General features: G+C 44.8%; 2 protein-coding genes across 2 annotated transcripts; both read left to right on the top strand.

Annotated features, from left to right (window-relative positions):
- The first annotated feature begins 198 nt into the window (after positions 1-198).
- Positions 199-8,375, top strand: LOC116519112 (protein PML-like). Its single transcript, XM_032232811.1, has 8 exons — positions 199-933; positions 1,766-2,232; positions 2,887-3,464; positions 4,573-4,610; positions 4,885-5,110; positions 5,691-5,755; positions 6,461-6,593; positions 7,277-8,375. The coding sequence occupies exons 1-8, from the start codon at positions 859-861 to the stop codon at positions 7,996-7,998; spliced, it is 2,304 nt and encodes a 767-aa protein (XP_032088702.1). The 5' UTR covers positions 199-858; the 3' UTR covers positions 7,999-8,375.
- A 4,141-nt stretch (positions 8,376-12,516) lies between these two features.
- On the top strand, positions 12,517-22,420 carry LOC116519116 (protein PML-like). The gene is made up of 7 exons (XM_032232817.1): positions 12,517-12,665; positions 16,514-16,989; positions 17,551-18,119; positions 19,235-19,272; positions 19,558-19,887; positions 20,587-20,719; positions 21,435-22,420. The coding sequence occupies exons 1-7, from the start codon at positions 12,615-12,617 to the stop codon at positions 22,154-22,156; spliced, it is 2,319 nt and encodes a 772-aa protein (XP_032088708.1). The 5' UTR covers positions 12,517-12,614; the 3' UTR covers positions 22,157-22,420.
- Positions 22,421-24,147: the final 1,727 nt, after the last annotated feature.

Here is a 24,147-nt window from a genome sequence, read left to right as displayed (position 1 = left end):
GGAGAGAGTGAAAGGGGAAAGAGAGATCTGGCTGCACAGAGATCTACTTTATCTGAATCCTCCCCACCCCCAATCACAGAACAGGACAGAATAACAAGACTTGGAAGGGATCTTGGAGGTCTTCTAGTCCAACCCTCTCGCCCAAGCAGGAGACCCTATAAAGGGAGTCCTCGACTTACGACCCCAATGGAGCCCAACATTTCTGTTGTTAAGCGAGACACTTTGGACCCATTTTACAACCTTTCTTGCCACGGCTGTTAAGCGAGTTAGTAACCCAGCCTGGCTTCCCCGTTGACCTTCGGTCACGAAATGAACTGTTGTAAGTCGAGCACTACCGATATATCATTTCAGGCAAGTGGTGGTGTCCAGCCTCTCCCACCATCCCTTCCTTCCTTTTCCCTCCTTCCTTCCCCTTCCTCTCTCTCTCTTTCCTTCCCTCCCTTTCTCCCTTTTTTCCTCCCACCTCCCTTTCTTCCAGAATCCATTTGACTTCCAAAGCTGCAACAAAATTCCCATTTCAGAAACAAACTACCGGAGATCAAAGGTTGGCACGTTCCCTTCCACCTCCCCCCTCCCTTTGAGTTTTGATAAACTGCCTACTATCCCTGGAGTATCCCTCTCCCCTCCCTCCCTGCCTCCCTCCCCCCAGCAGGAAGATTTCCCTGTTCCAAGGGAGTCCTCCCCCAGGGGGAAAGTCTGAATCCTCCTGCAGCGGTGCGTGCAAAAGAAGAGCGCCCGCGGGCGCAAGAGAGAACCACACGCTTCCTCCCTTCGCAAGACGAGAGGCGAGTTGCCTGGAAAAACGAAAGTTAAAAGCTTCGCAGATCGCGCCTTCCTCCGGGATTAGAAGGCCAAGAAATGAAGGGTTGCAAAAGAACTGCGATGGCCGGAAAAGCCGCCTCGGAGCCAGAGGCGCCCGCTTTCCAGTTGACGGTAAGCTTCGGGGGTCGGTTTGTTGCAAAGTAAGCGGGGTAGGGGATGGGCGGGCGGTGGGCTGTCAACCCCGGAGCAGAAAGACAGCAGGGGCTTAGACCTCTCCAATGCCGAACACTTCCTGCAGTTTGGGGGTGTAGAATAGTACAGAATAATAGTTATAAGAGGAATATATGTACATAGATAGATGTAAGATGTATTCACCCTCTCCAGGCTTCAGGAAAGACTCCGGAGGCTGGGGAGGGCAAAAAAATGGCCCCAATGAGCCAAACTTCCAGTTGGAGCTGTTTTTCACCCTCCCCAGGCTCCTGAGTCTTTCCTGAAGCCCAGGGGAGGGCACAAAATGGCCCCAAAGGGCCAAACAGAAGTTCTGGAACAATCCATTTCTGGCTTCCGGAGGGCCTTCGTGCGTCCAGAGGAGGCCGTTTTCCACCCTCCACAGTCTTCAGGAAAGCCTCTGGAGCCGGAGGATGGGTCTCTCGTGCATGCACGGGTGTGGTTCTGGAGGGAGGGGAGATATAGTGGGCAGCGTGCAGGCGCAATTTTGGCACACAGTAAGGAAAAGGTTCGCCATCCCTGGTTTAGATTTTTCTACCCAACGGAGAATCAACAGCGTTGGAAGGAAACCAAACAAGGAAACTAACTCACTGTGGCATTGTTAGGTCCCCTTGTTTGCTTTTCGTTTGCGGTTGACTTCCTCCTCCTTCTAAGTCCTCCGCCACACCCAACTTTCCACATGTCCCAGGTAGCAGTATCCGACGTCTTGCTCATATTTCATTACTTTCCAGTTGCGTTCTTCTGTTGGATTAACTGAGATCTCCCCCTTTGACAGGCGATGAACCAGGAGTTCCAGTTCCTCCTATGTGACAGATGCCACGCAGAGGTGGCCAGCCCCAAACTCCTGCCCTGCCTTCACAATCTCTGTTCGAAGTGCCTGAAAGAAAATGAAGAGGCCGATCTGTGCGCCATCTGTGGGACGCAGATGGCAGAGATTTCCAAGAAACTGGAAAACGTTTTCTTCGCCAACCTCCAAAACAAGCTCGGCCTCTACCAGAAGTTCACTGGGGGCAAAACTTTGGTTTGCAACAACTGTAAGAAAGGGGCCAAGTTTTGGTGTTCTATCTGCCAAGACCTCCTTTGCCTCTCATGCTTCCAAAGCCACCAGAAATACCTGAAGCACCATAGTCCCGAAACAAGACCGCTGAAGAAATTCCAGACAGAATCTTGCAAAGACTTCCTCTCAACCATCAGCAAACCCATGTTTTGTTCCAAGATGGGGCACAACACCCAAATGCTAAGGTAGGTTCTCCATCTCTGCTTCATGCTTAAGCAGAGTAGCTCTTTTAAGCCACCACCATGTTAACCACTGCCTGGCTTTCTAGTCCGCCCAGAAATGGATGGTTTTCGAATCTGGGGCAAGAAGCAGTGAAGTTTGTTGCTCCAATAGACATCTGGAGCAAGGTGTAGAGACGTTTTGAACTAACTAGCTAAGATAGAACAATATGATGGGAAGAAGAGAAGTGCCATTCTTGCAGATGAGTCTCCAATTTCTCATGATGGAAGCACCTTAGCTTGGACAACCACGAATCTGGATAGTTCTTTAGGGACAATTGTTCTAGCTGTGTGTTGGGCATCTCTAGCTAGTTTTAACTAGGGCAATCTTTGTTTGAAGAACAGGCAGAAAAGTCCCTGAATCCCACTTCATATTCAATTCTCTGTGGAATCCTTGCTCCTCTCTGACCTTGGGTTCCTTGGTGTCCTGAGCTCCAAGCTCAAGGGAGTATCAAGGATCCCACAGTTCTGAATATGATTGTGACATGCTTGAAGATGCTCAGGTGTCTTAACATGACCTGACGGGGTGCTAAAGACCCAGTTTTGAGGTCCATGAAGTGATCAGGGATGGACAGCAGTTCCAACCACATATCATAGGTTTTGCCTTTCTTGTTTCCCCAGCCTCTACTGCAGGCAGTGCAGTCAATCCATGTGTAATACTTGCGCCCAACAGGACCGCAAGCACATGGGTCAACATTGCAACATCAGCCAGGAAATCCAGTCCAGGCAGAGCGAATTGCAGAACATGAGCGCAGAGCTGAAGGAGAAGAAGAACGTCTATGACAAGACCTCCAGCGACCTTGAGGATCTGGTGAAAAACATGGAGCAGATGAGGAATGAGGCACAAGAGCTGATCCAGCAGAAGATAGAGGAGATGATCCAGATGTTGCGAGCCAAGGGCGAAGGATTCTTAGCAGAGGTAGAGGCGCATCATAACTACCAGGTCCAAAACGTGAAGAAGAAGCTGCAGGAGATGGAGGGCGTGGTCCAGAGAATCACATCCAGCCAGACGTTGGTGGAGAAGTTGCATCTCTATGCTTCTGGCCAGGTGGTGTTGGAGATGCATCCTTTCCTGAAAAAATCCATGATGGAGCTCAGAAAGAAGCAGCCCTCTACGGTAGAAGGAATCAAAATGAGGAACTTCCTAGATATCAAGAGGCAACTCCAAAATTTGCTTGAAAGAATGACAAAAGACAACGGTAAGGTTTTGCAAAGATGTGCAGGTAGTCCTCCATTTATAACACTTGGCATTTCCGTCACTAAGCGCCGTTATTAAGCCAGTCATCAGGGAAATGGACCCAATTTAGGATCATTTCTACCACAGTCATTAAGTGGCTCCTGCGGTCGTTAAAATGAATCCGGCTTCCCCCATTCGCTTGTCGGAAGCCAGCTGTATTGTAAGCCACCCAGAGTTGTTGGGCATGAGATGGACGGCAAATACATTTCATAATAAATCAATAAACTAGGAAAGACACAAATTGTATTCGTTGCTGTGGACCGCAGGATGTGGCTGAAAACTGCCATAAATGCAGGTTGGTTTCCAAGCACCCAAATTACAGCCACGTGAGTGTGGGAATGGTGCAAATGGTCGTAACTTCAAGGACGAGTCATAAGTCATTTTTTCTGTGACTTCCAACCTTCGTTAACTGAATGGATGCAAGTCGAAGGTTCGTTCATGTGGTTTCTACAATTTTAAAACTTTTGAGAGAGTTAGAGGGGCGGTTTAAAAATACGAAATATAAATCGGTAAATAAATCAATAAAACCAAAGAGGCTGAGGCTTGTCCGAGTAGTAGACCGATCTTAGGCAACCAGTTGCTTCCCAGAGGATCTGGAGTTACGAAGCCAACACCAGAGGCCAGCATTAACAGTGCCTTTTAAGAAGCTAAATCAGGGCTCTCCATAGTTGGCAACCTTAAGACTTCAATTCCCAGAATTCCTCCGGCAGCCATGCATGGAATTCTGGGAGTTGAAGTGCACAAATTATTAAAGTTGTTCCATGACAGTCCTCTAGCCCAGGAGTATCCCAAGTGTGGTAACTTTAAAACTGGTGGACTTCAACTCCCAGAATTCCATGCATGGCTGCCGGAGGAATTCCACCAGTCTTAAAGTCACCCCGGTTGGAGTGGCATGGAACTACTTTAATAATTGTGGCTGTATTTAATCTATTATTGCTCTTTCCAAGGTCCCAAACACATAGCTTTCTGAAAGAATTGCCAGCAAAAAACTGTAGGATTATATTTTTTAATGACTGCGTCTTTACCCTCTTGCCCTGTTTTCTAATCCTTTTGTTTTGTACCTTCTATAGAAGCTATTCCCGCTAAACCCCAAACTAAGCCTCAGGAGGTGAGATGACGTCCACAGATATCCAATATATACTATATGATACGTTATTAAGGTTTTAAAAAAGAGATTGGGCAAGCATTTGTCTGAAATGGTATAAGGTTTCTTGCGTGAGCTGCGGGTTGGACTAGAAGACCTCCAAGGTCCCTTCTGAATCTGTTTGTTAAAAGGCATGTGTTTTGTGAGTTACAGCAGACGAAGGATACAAGGACTACCTGTATCCAAGATACGCCGCTCACTACTGAAATATCATCATTTTGTTTTCTTTTCCTTCTAGAACATTTTTAGAAGATCATTGGTAAAAAGGGAATGCATTGAGCAGGAAAAGAACACTGAGCACCATCCCAAAATGGTCAAAATTGAGCCGTTAAATCATGAGGAACCAGGGACCATTTATGGAGCCACTGGAAGTTCTTACGTCCCAGCAAGTCAAGAAGGCCTCAAACAATCCTCTGATGACACTCTACAGATTGCTCATAACTATTTACATTCATCTGATCAAGGTAGTGTTACATTCAGGACACCTCATCTTGAAATTTCAAGAGACTTTTATAATTCTCTGCATAAAAGAGATCCTATTTTTGGAGATATGAAGGGCAGTTTTTCTGTGTGAGGTTCATCCCAAGGAAGGCCCGGAGAATAATGTTGCCACAAGGATGATGATTGATGAAAAGGCCTTTTGATTATTTAAAGGAAGAGTTGACCTTATCAAAAGACTTATCAAAATTGCAGGTAGGAGATTATTTGTGTGACTCATCCCCTCATTGTTCAATTTTGATTTAAAGAAAGAGTTAACCTTATCAAAAGCTTTATCAAACTTGCAAGTAGGAGATTATTTGTGTGACTCATCCCCCCCAGTTGTTAAATTATTTGAATCCCACCACTGGATAGACCCAATTACAGGACCAATGGGGCCCCTGTTAGAAGGCCTGAAAGTTAGGAACCTCCTGGAGAAGGTTTATCTATGTGGTAACTACACATAGATGTCGTGATTGATGCTGTTAATGGAACATTATCCAAGAAGTAGCTTTTCATTGTGATTTCATTATGGCTATTCCTTAACACATGTCCTTTCTTTAACAGAAGATAACTGTTCGATGAACATTTCTTCAGAAGAAGAATCCACTGATGATGATGATGAAACCAAGGTGAGTCCATATTCACCTAGTTCCAGAATGCCATCTCCTTGGTATTCTCTTCATAACATGAGTTTCTGCCGCCAAGAGGTACAATGATTTGTAGACCAATAAATTTGAGGATATCTATCTATGCCACCTCAAGAAACGATTCACGGATCCTCCTTTCACTGCATTATCTGGGACAACAATATCTCTGTTGACCAGGTCTAAGACGGAGAAAACAGAGTACTCAGCCCGTTTCACGTGATTTCTTGTCATCAAAGGAGGATCACAACCAGAGGTGGTATTCAGCAAGTTCTGACCAGTTCTGGAGAACCAGTAGCGAAAATTTTAAGTAGTTCGGAAAATCGGTAAATACCACCTCTGACTGGCCCCGACCCCATCTATTCTCTGCCTCCCGAGTCCCAGCTGATCCGGAGGGAATGGGGATTTTGCAGTATCCTTCTCCTGCCATGCCCACCAAGCCATGCGATGCCCACCAAGCCACACTCACAGAACCGGTAGTAAAAACAATCTGAATCCCACCACTGATCTCAACTACAATTTATTTACTGCAATATGTCTGTTTGTTAACAATATTCTTGCCTTAACAGTTGAGTTTCATGATTCCGTTCTACCACATTTTACCAAAAAAAAAAATATCATGATTGAGGAGACAAGTCAAATAGTTCTGGATCTCCAGAGCATAACGTTGATTGTTCATCTTCTTTGTAGATGTTGACCTTTCCCCTGGACATCAACCTTACATCATCCGGTGACCAGAAAAGTCGTATGAAGTATCCATTATGCCAAACGGAAGATGTCAGCTCACAGTCCAAGATCATATTCTTTCACCTCAAGTCTCTATGTAAGTGGCCTTGATCTCCAAGATATTGATGAGCATATCTATCCTGGGAGCCAAGTGTGGTCCCCTTGCCTGAAGTAGGCCAACTCAGCCTTCTGTTTCATAGAATGACCTGAAACCACAAAGCATGAGGGACACCATCACCCCTGACAAGAGTGGCACTAAGGCCCATAGCCTTGCAGGTAGTGGTGAAATTCAACTATTTTTACTCCTGGTTCTGTGGGTGTGGTTTGGTGGGCATGGCAGGAGAAGGTTACTGCAACATCCCCATTCCCTCTGGATCAGCTGGGACTCGGGAGGCAGAGAATAGATGGGGGCAGGGCCAGCCAGAGGTGTTATTTACAGGTTCTCCGAACAACTCAAAATTTCCACTACCGGTTCTCCAGAACTGGTCAGAACCTGCTGAATCCCACCTCTGATTCCCAGACTGAATCCCACTGTGCCACTGCAGCTCACTTGGTGCCAGGAACACTGCAGATTGTCCTAAATATAAACTGGTTGTCATGCGTCCAATTGTATCTCACGTGACCATGGGAGTCACATGGCCATTGTAACTTCAAACCGTCACTAAATGAACTACTGAAAGTCGAGGGCTACCTGTATTCCTGTTAAGTATGAGAAATGTGTTAAGTTCCATCGCTTTCATCCCTCAACCTGGACCAATGATGTCTCTCTTTTCAATGCAGCAGGAAATATACTTCACCTGGTCGCCCTCGGAGAGGACACCACCATTTTCATTGTCACGATTTCCTTCCTGAAGACCACAACGGACAGAGTCCTTGTGGCTGGCATGGATGAGTTCCTAAAGTATCTCAGCAGCCTCCAGAGGCCCATTTTGGTGGGATTCAACCTATGGTCCATGGACCTCCCTGCCCTGCTTGATGCCCTTCAGAAGATCAACAAAGAAGAGCAGTTTGAGGCGTCCATCTTTGGTTTCTTGGATGCTTTGCCCCTCATCAGAGAGAAGTCCCCAGAAATCTCTAATTATACACTGAAGAATTTGGACAAGAAACATCTGGGGGGACAGTTGGACAGCACCAAGGTGGGTGACTGCGCCAAGATTCTCAAGAACCTCTGTACCATGTTTGAAATTAAGAACCTGTTCCAGAGAACGCCTCTCATCGCCTGCTCCAGCTTCAGATGTTACGCCTCACTTCAGCCTCTCCTGCGGGAGAAAGTCCTCTCCATGCCCTCGGTGCAGACTTTGGCTCTGCACAATATCTCCCTTCTCACCCTTCAGTCCGTCTATCAAAGCGACCCCGAGAAAGGGCTGAAGAAACTCTGCAGGCACTTGAACAGCAGGCTGAGGATCGGGGAGAAAAAAATTCAAAAGTTGAGCAAGAGCCGCAAGTATTTCGAAAACCTCCCATCGTCCTCTCACAGTTCTTCCCTTCCAGAGATTCATTAAGGAACACGCTTCGTTACTGTGGGGTTAAAATGTCCTGACTGAGGCCTCCTGAGATCATGAAGCCGACTGTCAGCCTCTGTTTTGCTGCTTGCTTTTCGGCTGCCATTGAAACGGGGAGGGAGGGCATGGTATTTGGGTGGGGGAAATAATCTGTACAGGAGGACTGCTAATTGGGAGTTCTTATCACGGTTTGCGCATGTGGAAGGAGGGGAGTTTCCCGCCAAGGCCAACTGTCCAGCATTCCAACCTGATGATGATGTTTGAAGATGTTTCCCCCCTGACAGCTGTGGTGATGATTGGACTGTGGACTGGGGTACCAAGGGGAGGGGAATGAATCATGTATTGATATCTCTTGCTTTCGCGCTCTTTTGCTCAGATCCAGCTTTGCTTTGCTTCTCATCGTTTATAATCAGTAAAAGTACACTTAATTCTAAAGTTGAGTTGAGCAGTTTCTTTCTTGGTTATTAAGTGAAGGAGCCGTGACACCGACTCCTTGTCCCGATAAAACCTCTTCTATTTAGGTTAAAGGGAATTCCTCTCCAGCAAAGTCCCGGCCAACAGTCTTTCATGAGATTTCACAACTACAGGCCTTTTATCAGGCTTGAAGAGCTGCCAGGCTGATATCTTCCAAACTCCAAGCTGTAGCAGCAATTCCTTGGCAAGAAATCAGGAACAGATCTTCACCCTCATGAATTGGACCAATTGTCTCCTGCAAACTATCCTTTCACTCCTCTTTATTTCTTCTGGGAGGGGCCATTCACCATCCACCTGTGCCTTTACTCCCAAGTCGGTCCTTGTTCCTTAGCTGTTCTCCTGGCAGCTCTGCTCATGCACACATCGGGAACAGGCTCCAGCTGTTCTTCTGCCCCACTGATATCTGACTCTGAAGGCAGCTGATAACTATCAGATGGCCCTGGCCCCCTCCCCGCCTCTGACACAGAGCCCTTGTCAGAGCCTTCTCCGGACTCCAGGACTGGCCCAGATTCCTCCCCAACCGCCTTACTGTCTGAGTCTTCCACCAGCTCTGCTGGCGGGCCACAACATAAAATGACCCTTCTGGGAACACAAGGGACTTCTTCTGAAGTGAAACCACACAGGCTTGGATGGTATACCTGGCCAAGGTCTTCTGACATTTCATGGGAGCATGACTGAGTTCTCATAGACTACATCAAAGTGCTTTATGGAATCAACCACAGATGGTGAGGCTTGTGCATTATGTGACGCCATGAGCCTTGATTTATGTACCACAACTTTGTGCTGACCGCATTATGGCTTGAGGCAATAGTTCAAAATCCAACCCCAAAGGTTTTCTCAGTCCATTTTGGTATCTCTCAAGGAACTCTTTGCTCATACACATGAAATGATTACAATAGAATAGGGTTGGAAGGGACCTTGGAGGTCTTCTAGTCCAGCCCCCTGCTTATGCAGGAAAACCTACACCAGACAAATGGTTATCCAACATCTTCTTAAAAACTTCCAGTGTTGGAGCATTCACAACCTCTGGAGACAAGTTGTTCCACTGATTGATTGTCCTCACTGTCAGGAAATTTCTCCTTAGCTCTAAGTTGCTTCTCTCCTTGATTAGTTTCCACCCATTGCTTCTTGTCCTACCCTCGGGTGCTTTGGAGAATAGCTTGACTCCCTCTTCTCTGGGGCAGCCCCTCAAATATTGCAAGACTGCTATCGTGTCTCCCCTAATCCTTCTTTTAATTGATGATATGAAATCTGAATGTCCACCATGAAAACTCAGCTCGTGTTTTAGGAAGCTGAGAACGTCTTTAGTTTTAGTTGGGTGAACTTCAACTACTAGCAGCTGCAAAAAAAAAACCTCTAGTCAATGAGAAGTAAGACTAGAAGTCATAGTTAGCAGTACCTGTTATGTCACACATGTTTCTTTCCAGTTTGTATGTCCTCCGACGCAGGAAATCTCATCATATATCCTACATATAGGTTAAAGGCAATGACAATATTAGAAGTTGCAATAAAGTTATTGTATTAACAATTTCCTACATTAAATCCCAGACTAGTTTTGCTTCTGATCAACCTTTGTCATCTCTCAACGCCCGGTTGGTCACTTGGAAACCTTAAGTATCTGGTTGTTTTTTTTGGATGTCAGATAATCTTAAGGATTTGAGGTCCTGCTTCTATCCACAAAATTACATATTGATGTAAAAAACTGTCGAGAGAATATTTTGTTTTTAACATGAATAAGGGTACATCTATGGAAATGGTGTGGGATGCAAGTAAAGTGTACATGCGAGGAGTCCTAATAAATTTAAATAAGTTACATAGAGGTAGACAGGGGGAAAAAAGAAAGGAACTAGAGGAAGAGATTAGGAAGAAAGAACAGGAGTTAATACGAAACCCAGGAGATAAGAAGATTAAAGAAGTAATTACCCTATTACGAGCACAATTTAACAGGCTGATGTCAGATCAAGTGGCTACTAATTTGTTATATGCAAAACATAATACCTTCTGTAATGCAAATAAACCAGGCAGATGGTTAGCATATTTGACCAGGAAGAAACAAAAATCTCGTAATATACCGAAAATATATTATAACGGAAAAGAAGTTTATCAACAGGATATAATCCAAAAGGATTGTACATGGGTGATTAAATACAAGGCTTAGATATAGATACTTGGACAAAGAAAAAATACCTATAGTTAAGGAGGAGCAGAGGGAGAGATTGAATCAACCAATAACCTCCAGGTAATTGAACAGTTAAAGGCTGGGAAAGCACCGGGCACAGATGGTTTGACAGCAGTTTATTACAAAAATTTACAATTAGAAATGGTAGGACTCCTTAAGGAATTATTTAATAAAATCCAAGTGGAAGGGAAGGTACCTCCATCTTGGAAGACAGCTTTCATATCCTTGATACCTAAAGAAGATCAAGATCTTAGTCAACCAAAAAATTATAGACCTATATCCCTACTCAATTTAGACAAATTGTTAATATACTGGAATATTTGGGAAAAATAACCAAATTCCTGCAGCGCTTATATTTCTAGATGCCGAGAAAGCCTTTGATCGAGTGAATTGGCAATTTTTAATGAAAACAATGCAAAAGATGCAAATTGGAGTGTATTTTCTACAATCAATTAAAGCAATATATCAGGAACAAACAGCACAAATTATAGTCAATGGAAGCTTAACAGAACCATTTAAAATCGAGAAAGGTACAAGACAGGGTTGCCCCCTATCGCCATTATTGTTTATTATAACCCTGGAATTATTGTTGAATAAAATACAGGGATCAGATAATTTACAGGAAATCAAGATTAGGCATCAAGAATATAGACTAAGTGCATTCGTGGATGATTTGGTTATAACTTTAATCCAACCAGAGAAATCTATCAAGGTTCTAATGAATATGATTAATCAATATGGCCAAGTATCTGGGTTTAAAATAAACCTAGGAAAAACAAAGATGCTAGTTAAAAATATGAACACCAATCAAAGGGAAGAGTTAGAAAAAATAACAGGATGTGAAATAGTTAAAAAGGTTAAATATCTAGGAGTTTACATCTCAACCTCAAACGGGAAATTATATGTATAATTATGAGCTACTATGGCATAGTATACAGGCAGAGATGAAAAATTGGGAAAATCTACAATTATCTTTGTTGGGAAGAATAGCAGCAGTGAAAATGAATGTCTTGCCTAAGTTCCCATTTCTTTTTCAAATGATACCAATACTTAAAAAAGACGCAAATTGGTTTGAATGGCAGAAGGGTATTAACAAATTTGTACGGGCAGGGAAAAAGCCGAGAATAAAACTTAAAATAATGCAAGATGTGCGTGAGAGAGGAGGCTTGAAAATGCCAAATTTAAAACTATACTACAAAGCAGTAGTTTTATCAATAATCAGTGACTGGATCAATTCAACAGAGGAGAGAATACGTAACATTGAAGGGCATGATTTGGTGTACAGTTGGCATGCTTATCTGATATATGACAAGAAGGTGGATAAGAATTTTAAAAGTCATATTTTAAGGAATGCTCTATTGCGTGTGTGGAAAAAATATCAGCATAAACTCAACGATAAGATACCTATGCGGGCAATTCCCAGACATGCAATAGAGAACATAGGTATAGCACAAAAATATTTGTAAAAGCTTTTTAAAAATTTGCAATAAAAAAAATTACATGTTGAGAATGTGAGATTTAGAACCGATGCTTCAAGAGATCCTCCTTTTTCCACCATAAACGCAAAACAATAAAGCTATTTTATCTTTTGAGTTTCTCTTCTCATTCCCACTGAAACTTGGTATTGCACCTGATATTCCTTTTCTCTACCTGCAGGCATTCTCCTCCTGCGTGGATTCTGAAACCATAACCAGCGGTTTCTCTCTTAGGCGACTGAGTGTCACACACATGTACAACACACACAGACACACACACACAGATCTGGTTCTTGATTAGAAAAGAGCGCCCGCGGGCGCAAGAGAGAGCCCCCCGCCTCCTCCCCTTCGCAAGACGAGAAGCGGGTTGCCAGGAAAACGAAAGTCAAAAGTTTAGGTTTAGGTTTAGGTTTAGGTTTAGGTTAAGTTTCGCAGACCGCGCCTTCCTCCGGGGTTAGAAGGCTGCCCGGAGTTGCAAAGGAGCTGCGATGGCCGGAGAAGCCGCCTCGGAGCCAGAGGCGCCCGCTTTCCAGTTGACGGTAAGCTTCGGGGGTCGGTTTGTTGCAAAGTAAGCGGGGTAGGGGATGGGCGGGCGGTGGGCTGTCAACCCCGGAGCAGAAAGACAGCAGGGGCTTAGCCCTCTCCAATGCTGAACACTTCCTGCAGTTTGGGGGTGGGGGAGAAGCGCCCACTTTTCCATCAGTTTGGTCCCATCTAAGAGTTTTGCAGGGGGGGCGGAGGGAGAGGGGAGATGCTTGCCCTTAGAACACCTGGGGGGGGGGCTGCCTCCTTGAAAAGGGCTTGCAAAGATTAAGACATTACAAAACAATCATGAAACCGGATAATTAATAAGGGGGAGGGAATGTAAGATGTGTTATATATAGAATAGTACAGAATAACAGTTATAAGAGGAATATATGTACATAGATAGATGTAAGATGTATTGCATAGAAAGAAGTACATTGAAAGAGTAATATGTATAGGAGAAATATGTATAAATTACCATATTGGTAGATGAAAAATGGGGGCAGTAGGACAGGGACGGTAGGCCCACTGATGCGCTTGTGCACGCCCCCTTTACGGACCGCTTAGGAATGGGGTGAGGTCCACGCTAGACAGTTTGAGGTTGAAGTTTTTGGGGGTTGTTCTTCTTTACTCCTTTAGTAAATACTTCTTTAGATACTTCTTTACTTACGGCGTCTCAGCCTTGCCAGGAAAATCAGGAAGGAAATAGAGCAGAAGGAACTAATTCTACATTGTTGTAAAGCTAAAATCTTGAAGGCCTGAAGATAGAGACTTCCTGCTGCTACTTTGAATGGTTAGAGAGGGCCGTTCCTAAGTTCATTCCTCTCCCCTATGAGCCACTGAGGTCTCCTGCCTCTGTTCTCTGGTTGTATTATCACTTCTCTTCCTCTCCCAAGGCCATCCATACGGTCCTTACATTTACCATATTGAGAATGGAGTTAGAGAAGCGTTCATTTAATAGTAGACCATTGTTTCTCAACTTCAGCCTCTTGAAGATGAAGCGGACTCCAATTCCCAGAATTCCCCCAACCAATCTCCCGGGGGAGGGGAATTCTGGGAGTTGAAGTCCACCGGGTCTTCAAGTAGCCGAGGTTGAGGGAAAAGGTGGCTCGTGGGTTGAAGGTTTTCCTCTCTAGGACTTCTGGCAGTCCTCCAGATTTCAACTCCCAGAATTCTCAGCCAGGGCCATGCTTGCGGGGGGGGGGGGATTCTGGGAAGTCAACCCATCTGAGAGCTGCGGAGATTGGCAAAGATTGGGTTTATATCTGTGATGGCGAACCTATGGTATGTGTGCCACAGGTGGCACCCGGAGCCACATTTGGTGGCACGCCAGCTGATTTTTTTTGCCCTTCTGGAGGGCCAATGGGGGCTGTTTTTGCCCTCCCCAGGCTTCAGGAAAGACTCCGGAGGCTGGGGAGGGCAAAAAAATGGCCCCAATGAGCCAACCGGAAGTTTGTTCCTGAACTTCCGGTTGGGCCGTTGGAGCTGTTTTTCACCCTCCCCAGGCTCCAGAGTCTTTCCTGAAGCCTGGGGAGGGTGAAAACCCTCCGGAAGCCAGAAATGGTTCGTTTCCAAACTTCCGGTTGGCCCATTCGGGCTGTTTTTTGCCTTCTCCAACCTCTGGAGGCTTATCCTTGAGCCCAGGGGAGGGCACAAAATGGCCCCAAAGGCCCAACCGGAAGTTCGGGAACAATCCATTTCTGGCTTCTGGCTTCCGGAGGGCCTCCGTGGGGCCAGGGGAGGCCCTTTTCCTCCCTCCTCAGTCTTCAGGAAAGCCTCCGGAGTGTGAGGAAGGGTCTCGCGTGCATGCGCAGGGATGATGGTGGAGGGAGGGGGGATAGAGTGGGCAGCGTGCAGGCGCAATTTTGGCACACAGTAAGAAAAAGGTTCACCATATCGAGGGATATGACTTGTTATATGGTTGGCATGCTTACCTGTTATTTAACAAAAAAACGGATAAGAAATTTAAAAATCACATCTTAAGAAATGCTTTATTGCGGGTTTGGAAAAAATATCAACATAAACTAAATGATAAAGTGCCCATGTGGGCAATTCCTAGACATGCAATTGAAAATATGAATGTAGAACAAAAACACGATAGAACCACCTATAGACAACTTCTTATCTCAGAAAGAGGGGTGATGGAACTAAAATCTTTAGAGGTACTTAAAGAAGAGAAGGTAGTTCAAACGTGGTTTCAGTATGGTCAACTACAGGCTAGGTGGAAAACAGATCAAAAAATTGGCTTTGTAAAAGTTGAGGATAATTTGTTTAAACAAATAAGAGATCAAAGCTCAATGCATATAAAGAGGATATATAATGTATTAGTACAGATGGATTCTGAAACGGAACTGATTAAGGATTGTATGATAAAATGGGCTCAGAATATCGAGGAACCAATAATGCTTGAAACATGGGAAAGAATCTGGGTAAGAAATGTGAAATTTACACAAGCACAAAACTTGAGAGAAAATTTTTATAAGATGTTTTATAGATGGCACCTAGATCCTAAAAAGCTTGCCTCTATGTATCCAAATGTTCAACCTAAATGTTGGAGATGTGGTTCTTGTGATGCTACATATTTTCATATATGGTGGACATGTCGTAATGTTAAGGCATTTTGGATAAAAATATGGTGGATCCTGCAAAACATCTTTAAAAGAAGGATAAAATTTACCCCCCAGTTGTTTTTACTGGGTATATGTATTGATTTTACAGTAGCAGAGACTAATTTGATTCTGTATTTAATAACGGCAGCAAGACTCTTGGTGGCGCAGTATTGGAAGAAGAAAGATTTACCTACAATTCAAGAATGGACTTTGAAAGTTATGAACTTAGCCGAAATGGCCAAAATCTCAGCATATCTCAAAGAACATTCAACGAGAGATATAAACGAGACTGGAAAAAGTGGATTGATTACATAAAAAGTAAATATGGGACTAAGAAACTCCAGATAGCTTATGCTTAGTATCAGTAATAATTTAAATTGTTTAAAATTTGGGTAACAGTAAGAAGCTGAGTTCAATGTAGAGATATTTTAGACTGTGATTGTTCAAAAATTATACCACGTATGGTCTTTGGGAAGTCGGGGGGAGGGAAGGGAGGTGGGGATTTAGGGGGAGGGGGGAAATACAATATGTGTTAAATTCCATGACTGTATTTGTATACTGTGGCTTTTCAATGTTAGTGCGAAAATAGAACAAACCGAATATACTGGAAAGTAATAGATACCGAAGGAAAGAGTCGAGTGAAAGAAGAAGGAGGGTGGAGAGGGTGAGAGAGAGGAGGAGGAGAAGGGAGGGAGGGAATGGAGAGGGAGTGATAGGGTTAAGGTTAGAAAGAAGGGGAGGGGAAGTAGGCGTAGAGGGGTGTGTGAGAAGGAAGAATGAAAGTTGGAGGGGGTTGAAAGAGGGTGTATGGCAGGTCAAGGTGGTATACTGGGTTTGTATTGTAGAGGGCATTTTCTATATAAGTGAGGGCCGTGTTTATTATTCAATGTTATATGCCCTGATTAAGCACAGTGAATATGTGAATGTATAGAATGAAAACATAATAAAAAATATATATTATTAAAAAAAAAAAAAAAAGAAAAAGGTTCACCATCCCTGGTTTAGATTTTTCTACCCAACGGAGAATCAACAGCGTTGGAAGGAAACCAAACAAGGAAACGAACTCCCTGTGGCATTGTTAGGTCCCCTTGTCTGCTTTTCGTTTGTGGTTGACTTCCTCCTCCTTCTAAGTCCTCCGCCACACCCAACTTTCCACATGTCCCGGCTAGCAGCATCCGACGTCCTGCTCATATTTCATTACTTTCCAGTTGCGTTCATAGAACCGGATTAACTGAGATCTCCCCCTTTCACAGGTGATGAATCAGGAGTTTCCCTTCCTTCTATGTGACAGATGCCACAGAGAGGTGGCCTGCCCCAAACTCCTGCCCTGCCTTCACAATCTCTGCTCCCAGTGCCTGGAAGAAAATGAAGAGGCCGATCTCTGTGTCATCTGCGGGACGCCATACTTCCACCTGGCAGAGAGCCCCGAGAAACTGGACAACGTTTTCTTCGCCAACCTCCAAAACAAACTCGGCCTCTACCAGAAGGTCACTAGGAGCAAAGATTTGGTTTGCGACAGCTGTAGGGAAGGGGCCAAGTTTTGGTGTTCTATCTGCCAGGACTTCCTCTGCCTCTCGTGCTTCCAAAGCCACCAGAAATACCTGAAGCACCATAGTCCCGAAATAGTCCCGCTGAAGGAATTCCAGACAGAATCTTGCAAAGGCTTCCTCTCAACCATCAGAAAACCCATGTTTTGTTCCAAGGCGGGGCACAATACCCAAAAGCTAAGGTAGGTTCTCCATCTCTGCTTCATGCTCAAGCAGAGAATCTCTTTTAAGCCACCACCATCTTAGCCACTGCCTGCTTTCCAGCCCGCCCAGAAATGAATGGTTTTCGAATCTGGGGCAAGAAGCAGTGAAGTTTGTTGCTCCAATAGACATCTGGAGCAGTGGTGGGATTCAGCCGGTTTGCACCTATTAGGGAGAACCGGTCGGTAACTTTCCAGGCAGTTCGGAGAACCGGTTGTTGGAAGAAATCTCCTTTTGGTTTTTTCCCACTTTACAGAGCTAATCCTGTAAGGAAGGCAGGAAGGAAACATTCTGGTGTTGTTTCTAGCCTAATGTTTATTGACCTGCTTACAGGTCCATAGCTTTAATCTAGCAGTTTCAGATGTTACTCAACAGGTAATGTTTTTGTCCTCCTAAATGTGATTGTGACATGCTTGAAGATGCTCAGGTGTCTTAACATGACCTGACGGGGTGCTAAAGACCCAGTTTTGAGGTCCATGAAATGATCAGGGATGGACAGCAGTTCCAACCAGACATAAGCTTTGCCTTTCTTGTTTCCCCAGCCTCTACTGCAGGCAGTGCAGTCAATCCATGTGTGCTATTTGCGCCGTACTGGACATCAAGCACATGGGTCAACATTGCGACATCAGCCAGGAAATCCAGTCCAGGCAGAGCGAATTGCAGAACATGAGCGCGGAGCTGATGGAGAAGAAGAACGTCTACGACAAGACCTCCAGCGACCTTGAGGATCTGGTGGAAAACATGGAGCAGATGAAGAATGAGACACAAAAGCTGATCCAGCAGAAGATAGAGGAGATGATCCAGATGTTGCGAGCCAACATCTTAGCAGAGGTAGAGGCCCATCATAACCACCAGGTCCAAGACGTGAAGAAGAAGCTGCAGGAGATGGAGGGCGTGGTCCAGAGAATCACATCCAGCCAGAGGTTGGTGGAGAAGTTGCATCTCTATGCTTCTGGCCAGGAGGTGTTGGAGATGCATCCTTTTCTGAAAAAGTGCATGATGGAGCTCAGAAGGAAGCAGCCCTCTACGGTAAAAGGAATCAAAGTGAGGAACTTCCTAGATATCAAGAGCCAACTCCAAAATTTGCTTAAAAGAATGACAAAAGACAAGGGTAAGGTTTTGCAAAGATGTGCAGGTAGTCTTCCATTTATAACACTTGGAATTTCCATCACTAAGCGCCATTATTAAGCCAGTCGTCAGGGAAATGGACCCAATTTAGGATCATTTCTACCACGGTCATTAAGTGGCTTCTGCGGTCGTTAAAATGAATCCAGCTTCCCCCATTCGCTTGTCGGAAGCCAGCTGTATTATAAGCCACCCAGAGTTGTTGGGCATGAGATGGACGGCAAATACATTTCATAATAAATGAATAAACTAGGAAAGACACAAATTGTATTCGTCGCTGTGGACCGCAGGATGTGGCTGAAAACTGCCATAAATGCAGGTTGGTTTCCAAGCACCCAAATTACAGCCACGTGAGTGTGGGAATGGTGCAAATGGTCGTAACTTCAAGGATGGGTCATAAGTCATTTTTTCTGTGACTTCCAATCTTCGTTAACTGAATGGTGGCAAGTCGAAGGTTCGTTCATGTAGTTTTTACAATTTTAAAACTTTTGAGAGAGTTAGAGGGGCGGTTTAAAAATATGAAATATAAATCTGTAAATAAATCAATAAAACCACAGAGGCTGAGGCTCATCTGAGTAGTAGACCGATCTTAGGCAACCAGTTGTTTCCCAGAGGATCTGGAGTTACGAAGCCAACACCAGAGGCCAGCGTTAACAGTGCCTTTTAAGAAGCTAAATCAGGGCTCTCTATAGTTGGCAACCTTAAGACTTCAATTCCCAGAATTCCTCCGGCAGCCATGCATGGAATTCTGGGAGTTGAAGTCCACAAATTATTAAAGTTGTTCCATGACAGTCCTCTAGCCCAGGAGTATCCCAAGTGTGGTAACTTTAAAACTGGTGGACTTCAACTCCCAGAATTCCATGCATGGCTGCCAGAGGAATTCCACCAGTCTTAAAGTCACTCCGGTTGGAGTGGCATGGAACTACTTTAATAATTGTGGCTGTATTTAATCTATTATTGCTCTTTCCAAGGTCCCAAACACATAGCTTTCTGAAAGAGACAGAATTGCCAGCAAAACAACTGTAGGATTATATTTTTTTATGACTGCGTCTTTACCCTCTTGCCCTGTTTTCTAATCCTTTTGTTTTGTACCTTCTATAGAAGCTGTTCCCGCTAAACCCCAAACTAAGCCTAAGGAGGTGAGATGACATCCACAGATATCCAATATATACAGACTATAGATTACATCATTAAGGTTTAAAAAAGAGATTGGGCAAACACTTGTCTGAAATGGTATAAGGTTTCTTGCATGAGCTGTGGGTTGGACTAGAAGACCTCAAAGGCCCCTTCCATTATTCTGAATCTGTTTGTTAAAAGGCATGGGTTTTGTGAGTTACAGCAGACGAAGGATACAAGGACTACCTGTATCCAAGATACGCCGCTCACTACTGAAATATCATCATTTTGTTTTGTTTTCCTTCTAGGACATTTTTGGAAGATTATTGGTAAAAAGGGGCCGCACTGACCGGGAAACGAACACCGAGCACCATCCCAAAATGGTCAAAATTGTGCCGTTAAATGATGAGGAACCAGGGACCAGTTATGGAGCCACTGGAGGTTCTTACGTCCCAGCAACTCAAGAAGGCCTCAGACAATCCCTTGATGACACTCTACAGATTGCTCATAACTATTTACATTCATCTGATCAAGGTAGTGTTACATTCAGGACACCTCATCTTGAAATTTCAAGAGACCCTTATAATCCAGAAGAAAAATCCACCGATGATGATGATGATGAAGATGATGAAGCTGAGGTGAGTCCATATTCACCTAGTTCCAGAATGCCATCTCCTAGGCATTCTCTTCCTAACATGAGTTTCTGCCCCAAGAGGTACAATGATTTGTAGACCAATAAATTTGAGGACATCTATCTATAACACCTCAAGAAACGATTCACGGATCCTCCTTTCACTGCATTGTCTGGGACAGCAATATCTCTGTTGACCAGGTCTAAGACGGAGAAAACAGATTACTTAGCCCGTTTCACGTGATTTCTTGTCATCAAAGGAGGATCTCAACCAGAGGTGGTATTCAGCAGGTTCTGACCAGTTCTGGAGAACCAGTAGCGAAATTTTTGAGTAGTTCGGAAAATCGGTAAATACCACCTCTGATTGGCCCTGACCCCATCTATTCTCTGCCTCCCAAGTCCCAACTGATCCGGAGGGAATGAGGATTTTGCAGTATCTTCCCCTGCCATGCCCACCAAGCCATGCCATGCCCACCAAGCCACACTCACAGAACCGGTAGTAAAAACAATCTGAATCCCACCACTGATCTCAACTACAATTTATTTACTGCAATATGTCCGTTAGTTAACAATATTCTTGCCTTAACAGTTGAGCTTCATGATTCAGTTCTACCACATTTTACCAAAAAAATATCATGATTCAGGAGACAAGTCAAATAGTTCTGGATCTCCAGAGCATAACGTTGATTGTTCATCTTCTTTGTAGATCTTGATCCTTCCCCTGGACATCAACCTTACATCACCCAGTGACCAGAAAAGTCCTGTGAAGTATCCATTATGCCAAACGGAAGATGTCAGCTCACAGTCCAAGATCATATTCTTTGACCTCAAGTCTCTGTGTAAGTGGCCTTGATCTCCGAGGTATTGGTGAGCATATCTATCCTGGGAGCCAAATGTGGTGACCTTGCCTGAAGTAGGCCAACTCAGCCTTCTGTTTCATAGAATGACCTGAAACCACAAAGTATGAGGGACACCATCACCCCTGACAAGAGTGGCACTAAGGCCCATAGCCTTGCAGGCAGTGGTGAAATTCAAATATTTTTACTACCGGTTCTGTGGGTGTGGTTTGGTGGGCATGGCGTGGTTTGGTGGGCGTGGCAGGAGAAGGTTACTGCAACATCCCCATTCCCTCTGGATCAGCTGGGACTCGGGAGGCAGAGAATAGATGGGGTCGGGGCCAATCAGAGGTGTTATTTACAGGTTCTCCGAACAACTCAAAATTCCCACTACCGGTTCTCCAGAACCGGTCAGAACCTGCTGAATCCCACCTCTGATTCCCAGGCTGATTCCCAGGCCATTTCCTCACTGTGCCACTGAAACTCACATGATCCCTGGGACACTGCAGATTGTCCTAAATATAAACTGGTTGTCAAGCGTCCAAATGTATCTCACGTGACCATGGGAGTCGCATGACCATTGTCACTTTAAACCATCACTAAATGAACTGTTGTAAGTCGAGGGCTACCTGTATTCTTGTTAAGTATGAGAAACTTTTTAAGGTCCATCGCTTTCATCCCTCAACCTGGACCAATGATGTCTCTCTTTTCAATGCAGCAGGAAATAAACTTCACCTGGTTGCCCTCGGAGAGGACGCCAACATTTTCAATTTCACGATTTCCTGCCTGGAGACCGCAAGGGACAGAGTCTTTGAGTACGGCATGGATGGGTTCCTAAAGTATCTCAGCAGCCTCCAGAGGCCCATTTTGGTGGGATTCAACCTATGGTCCATGGACCTCCCTGCCCTGCTTGATGCCCTTCAGAAGATCAACAAAGAAGAGCAGTTCAAGGCATCCATCCAAGGTTTCTTGGATGCTTTGCCCCTCATCAGAGAGAAGTTCCCAGATATGTCTAATTATTCACTGAAGAATCTGGACAAGATATATCTGAGGGGACAGTTGGACAGCACCAAGGCGGGTGACTGCGCCAAGACTCTCAAGGACCTCTGTAGCAACTTGGTAATTAACAACCTGTTCCAGAGAAGGCCTCTCATCGCCTGCTCCAGCTTCAAATGTTACGCCTCACTTCAGCCTCTCCTGTGTGAGAAAGTCCTCTCCATGCCCTCGGTGCAGACTTTGGCCCTGCAAAATATCTCCCTTCTCACCCTTCAGTCCGTCTATCAAAGCGATCCCAAGAACGGGCTGAAGAACCTCTGCAGGCACTTGAACACCACGCTGCGGATCGGGGAGAAAAAAATTCAACAGTTGAGCAAGATCCGCAAGTATTTCGAAAACCTCCCATCGTCCTCTCACAGTTCTTCCCTTCCAGAGATTCATTAAGGAACACGCTTCGTTACTGTGGGGTTAAAATGTCCTGACCGAGGCCTCCCGAGATCATGAAGCCGACTGTCAGCCTCTGTTTTGCTGCTTGCTTTTCGGCTGCCATTGAAACGGGGAGGGAGGGCATGGTATTTGGGTGGGGGAAATAATCTGTATGGGAGGACTGCTAATTGGGAGTTGTTATCATGGTTTGCGCATGTGGAAGGAGGGGAGTTTCCCGCCAAGGCCAACTGTCCAGCATTCCAACCTGATGATGATGTTTGAAGATGTTTCCCACCTGACAGTTGTGGTGATGATTGGACTGTGGACTGTGGTACCAAGGGGAGGGGAATGAATCATGTATTGATATCTCTTGCTTTCGCGCTCTTTTGCTCAGATCCAGCTTTGCTTTGCTTCGCTTCTCATCGTTTATAATCAGTAAAAGTACACTTAATTCTAAAGTTGAGTTGAGCAGTTTCTTTCTTGGTTATTAAGTGAAGAAGCCGTGACACCGTCTCCTCGTCCCGATAAAACCTCTTCTATTTAGGTTAAAGGGAATTCCTCTCCAGCAAAGTCCCGGCCAACAGTCTTTCATGAGATTTCACAACTACAGGTCTTTTATCAGGCTTGAAGAGCTGCCAGGCCGATATCTTCCAAACTCCAAGCTGTAGCAGCAATTTCTTGGCAAGAAATCAGGAACAGATCTTCACCCTCATGAATTGCACCAATTGTCTCTTGCAAACTATCCTTTCACTCCTCTTTATTTCTTCTGGGAAGGGGCCATTCACCATCCACCTGTGCCTTTACTCCCAAGTCGGTCCTTGTTCCTTAGCTGTTCTCCTGGCACCTCTGCTCATGCACACATCGGGAACAGGCTCCAACTGTTCATCTGCCCCACTGATATCTGACTCTGAAGGCGGCTGATAACTGTCAGACGGCCCTGGCCCCCTCCCCGCCTCTGACACAGAGCCCTTGTCAGAGCCTTCTCCGGACTCCAGGACTGGCCCAGATTCCTCCCCAACCTCCTTACTGTCTGAGTCTTCCACCAGCTCTGCTGGCGGGCCACAACATAAAACGACTCTTCTGGGAACACAAGGGACTTCTTCTGAAGTGAAACCACACAGGCTTGGGTGGTATACCTGGCCAAGGTCTTCTGACATTTCATGGGAGCATGACTGAGTTCTCATAGACTACATCAAAGTGCTTTATGGAATCAACCACAGATGGTGAGGCTTGTACATTATGTGACGCCATGAGCCTTGATTTATGTACCACAACTTTGTGCTGACCGCATTATGGCTTGAGGCAATGGTTCAAAATCCAACCCCAAAGGTTTTCTCAGTCCATTTTGGTATCTCTCAAGGAACTCTTTGCTCATATACGTGAAATGATTACAATAGAGTAGGGTTGGAAGGGACCTTGGAGGTCTTCTAGTCCAGCCCCCTGCCTAGGCAGGAAACCCTACATCAGACAAATGGTTATCCAACATCTTCTTAAAAACTTCAAGTGTTGGAGCATTCACAACCTCTGGAGACAAGTTGTTCCACTGATTGATTGTCCTCACTGTCAGGAAATTTCTCCTTAGCTCTAAGTTGCTTCTCTCCTTGATTAATTTCCACCCATTGCTTCTTGTCCTACCCTCGGGTGCTTTGGAGAATAGCTTGATTCCCTCTTCTCTGGGGCAGCCCCTCAAATATTGCAAGACTGCTATCGTGTCTCCCCTAATCCTTCTTTTAATTGATGATATGAAATCTGAATGTCCACCATGAAAACTCAGCTCGTGTTTTAGGAAGCTGAGAATGTCTTCAGTTTTAGTTGGGTGAACTTCAACTACTAGCAGCTGCAAAAAAAAAACTCTAGTCAATGAGAAGTAAGACTAGAAGTCATAGTTAGCAGTACCTGTTATGTCACACATGTTTCTTTCCAGTTTGTATGTCTTCCGACGCAGGAAATCTCATCATATATCCTACATATAGGTTAAAGGCAATGACAATATTAGAAGTTGCAATAAA

Source organism: Thamnophis elegans, chromosome 16, assembly GCF_009769535.1.
Source record: "Thamnophis elegans isolate rThaEle1 chromosome 16, rThaEle1.pri, whole genome shotgun sequence".
Classification (NCBI taxonomy): Eukaryota; Metazoa; Chordata; class Lepidosauria; order Squamata; family Colubridae; genus Thamnophis; species Thamnophis elegans.
The sequence above is the reverse complement of the archived record's forward strand: the minus strand, read 5'-3'. Positions and strand labels throughout refer to the sequence as shown.

What these genes read in the sequence shown, in the direction of transcription:
- LOC116519112 (XM_032232811.1), top strand. Translation starts at nt 859, where the DNA reads ATGAAGGGTTGCAAAAGAACTGCGATGGCCGGAAAAGCCGCCTCGGAG. An exon ending in CGCCCGCTTTCCAGTTGACG is followed by an intron (nt 934 to 1,765) that starts GTAAGCTTCGGG and finishes CCCCTTTGACAG; the next exon opens with GCGATGAACCAGGAGTTCCA. An exon ending in CCCAAACTAAGCCTCAGGAG is followed by an intron (nt 4,611 to 4,884) that starts GTGAGATGACGT and finishes TTTTCCTTCTAG; the next exon opens with AACATTTTTAGAAGATCATT.
- LOC116519116 (XM_032232817.1), top strand. Translation starts at nt 12,615, where the DNA reads ATGGCCGGAGAAGCCGCCTCGGAGCCAGAGGCGCCCGCTTTCCAGTTG. An exon ending in AAGAATGACAAAAGACAAGG is followed by an intron (nt 18,120 to 19,234) that starts GTAAGGTTTTGC and finishes TACCTTCTATAG; the next exon opens with AAGCTGTTCCCGCTAAACCC. An exon ending in CCCAAACTAAGCCTAAGGAG is followed by an intron (nt 19,273 to 19,557) that starts GTGAGATGACAT and finishes TTTTCCTTCTAG; the next exon opens with GACATTTTTGGAAGATTATT.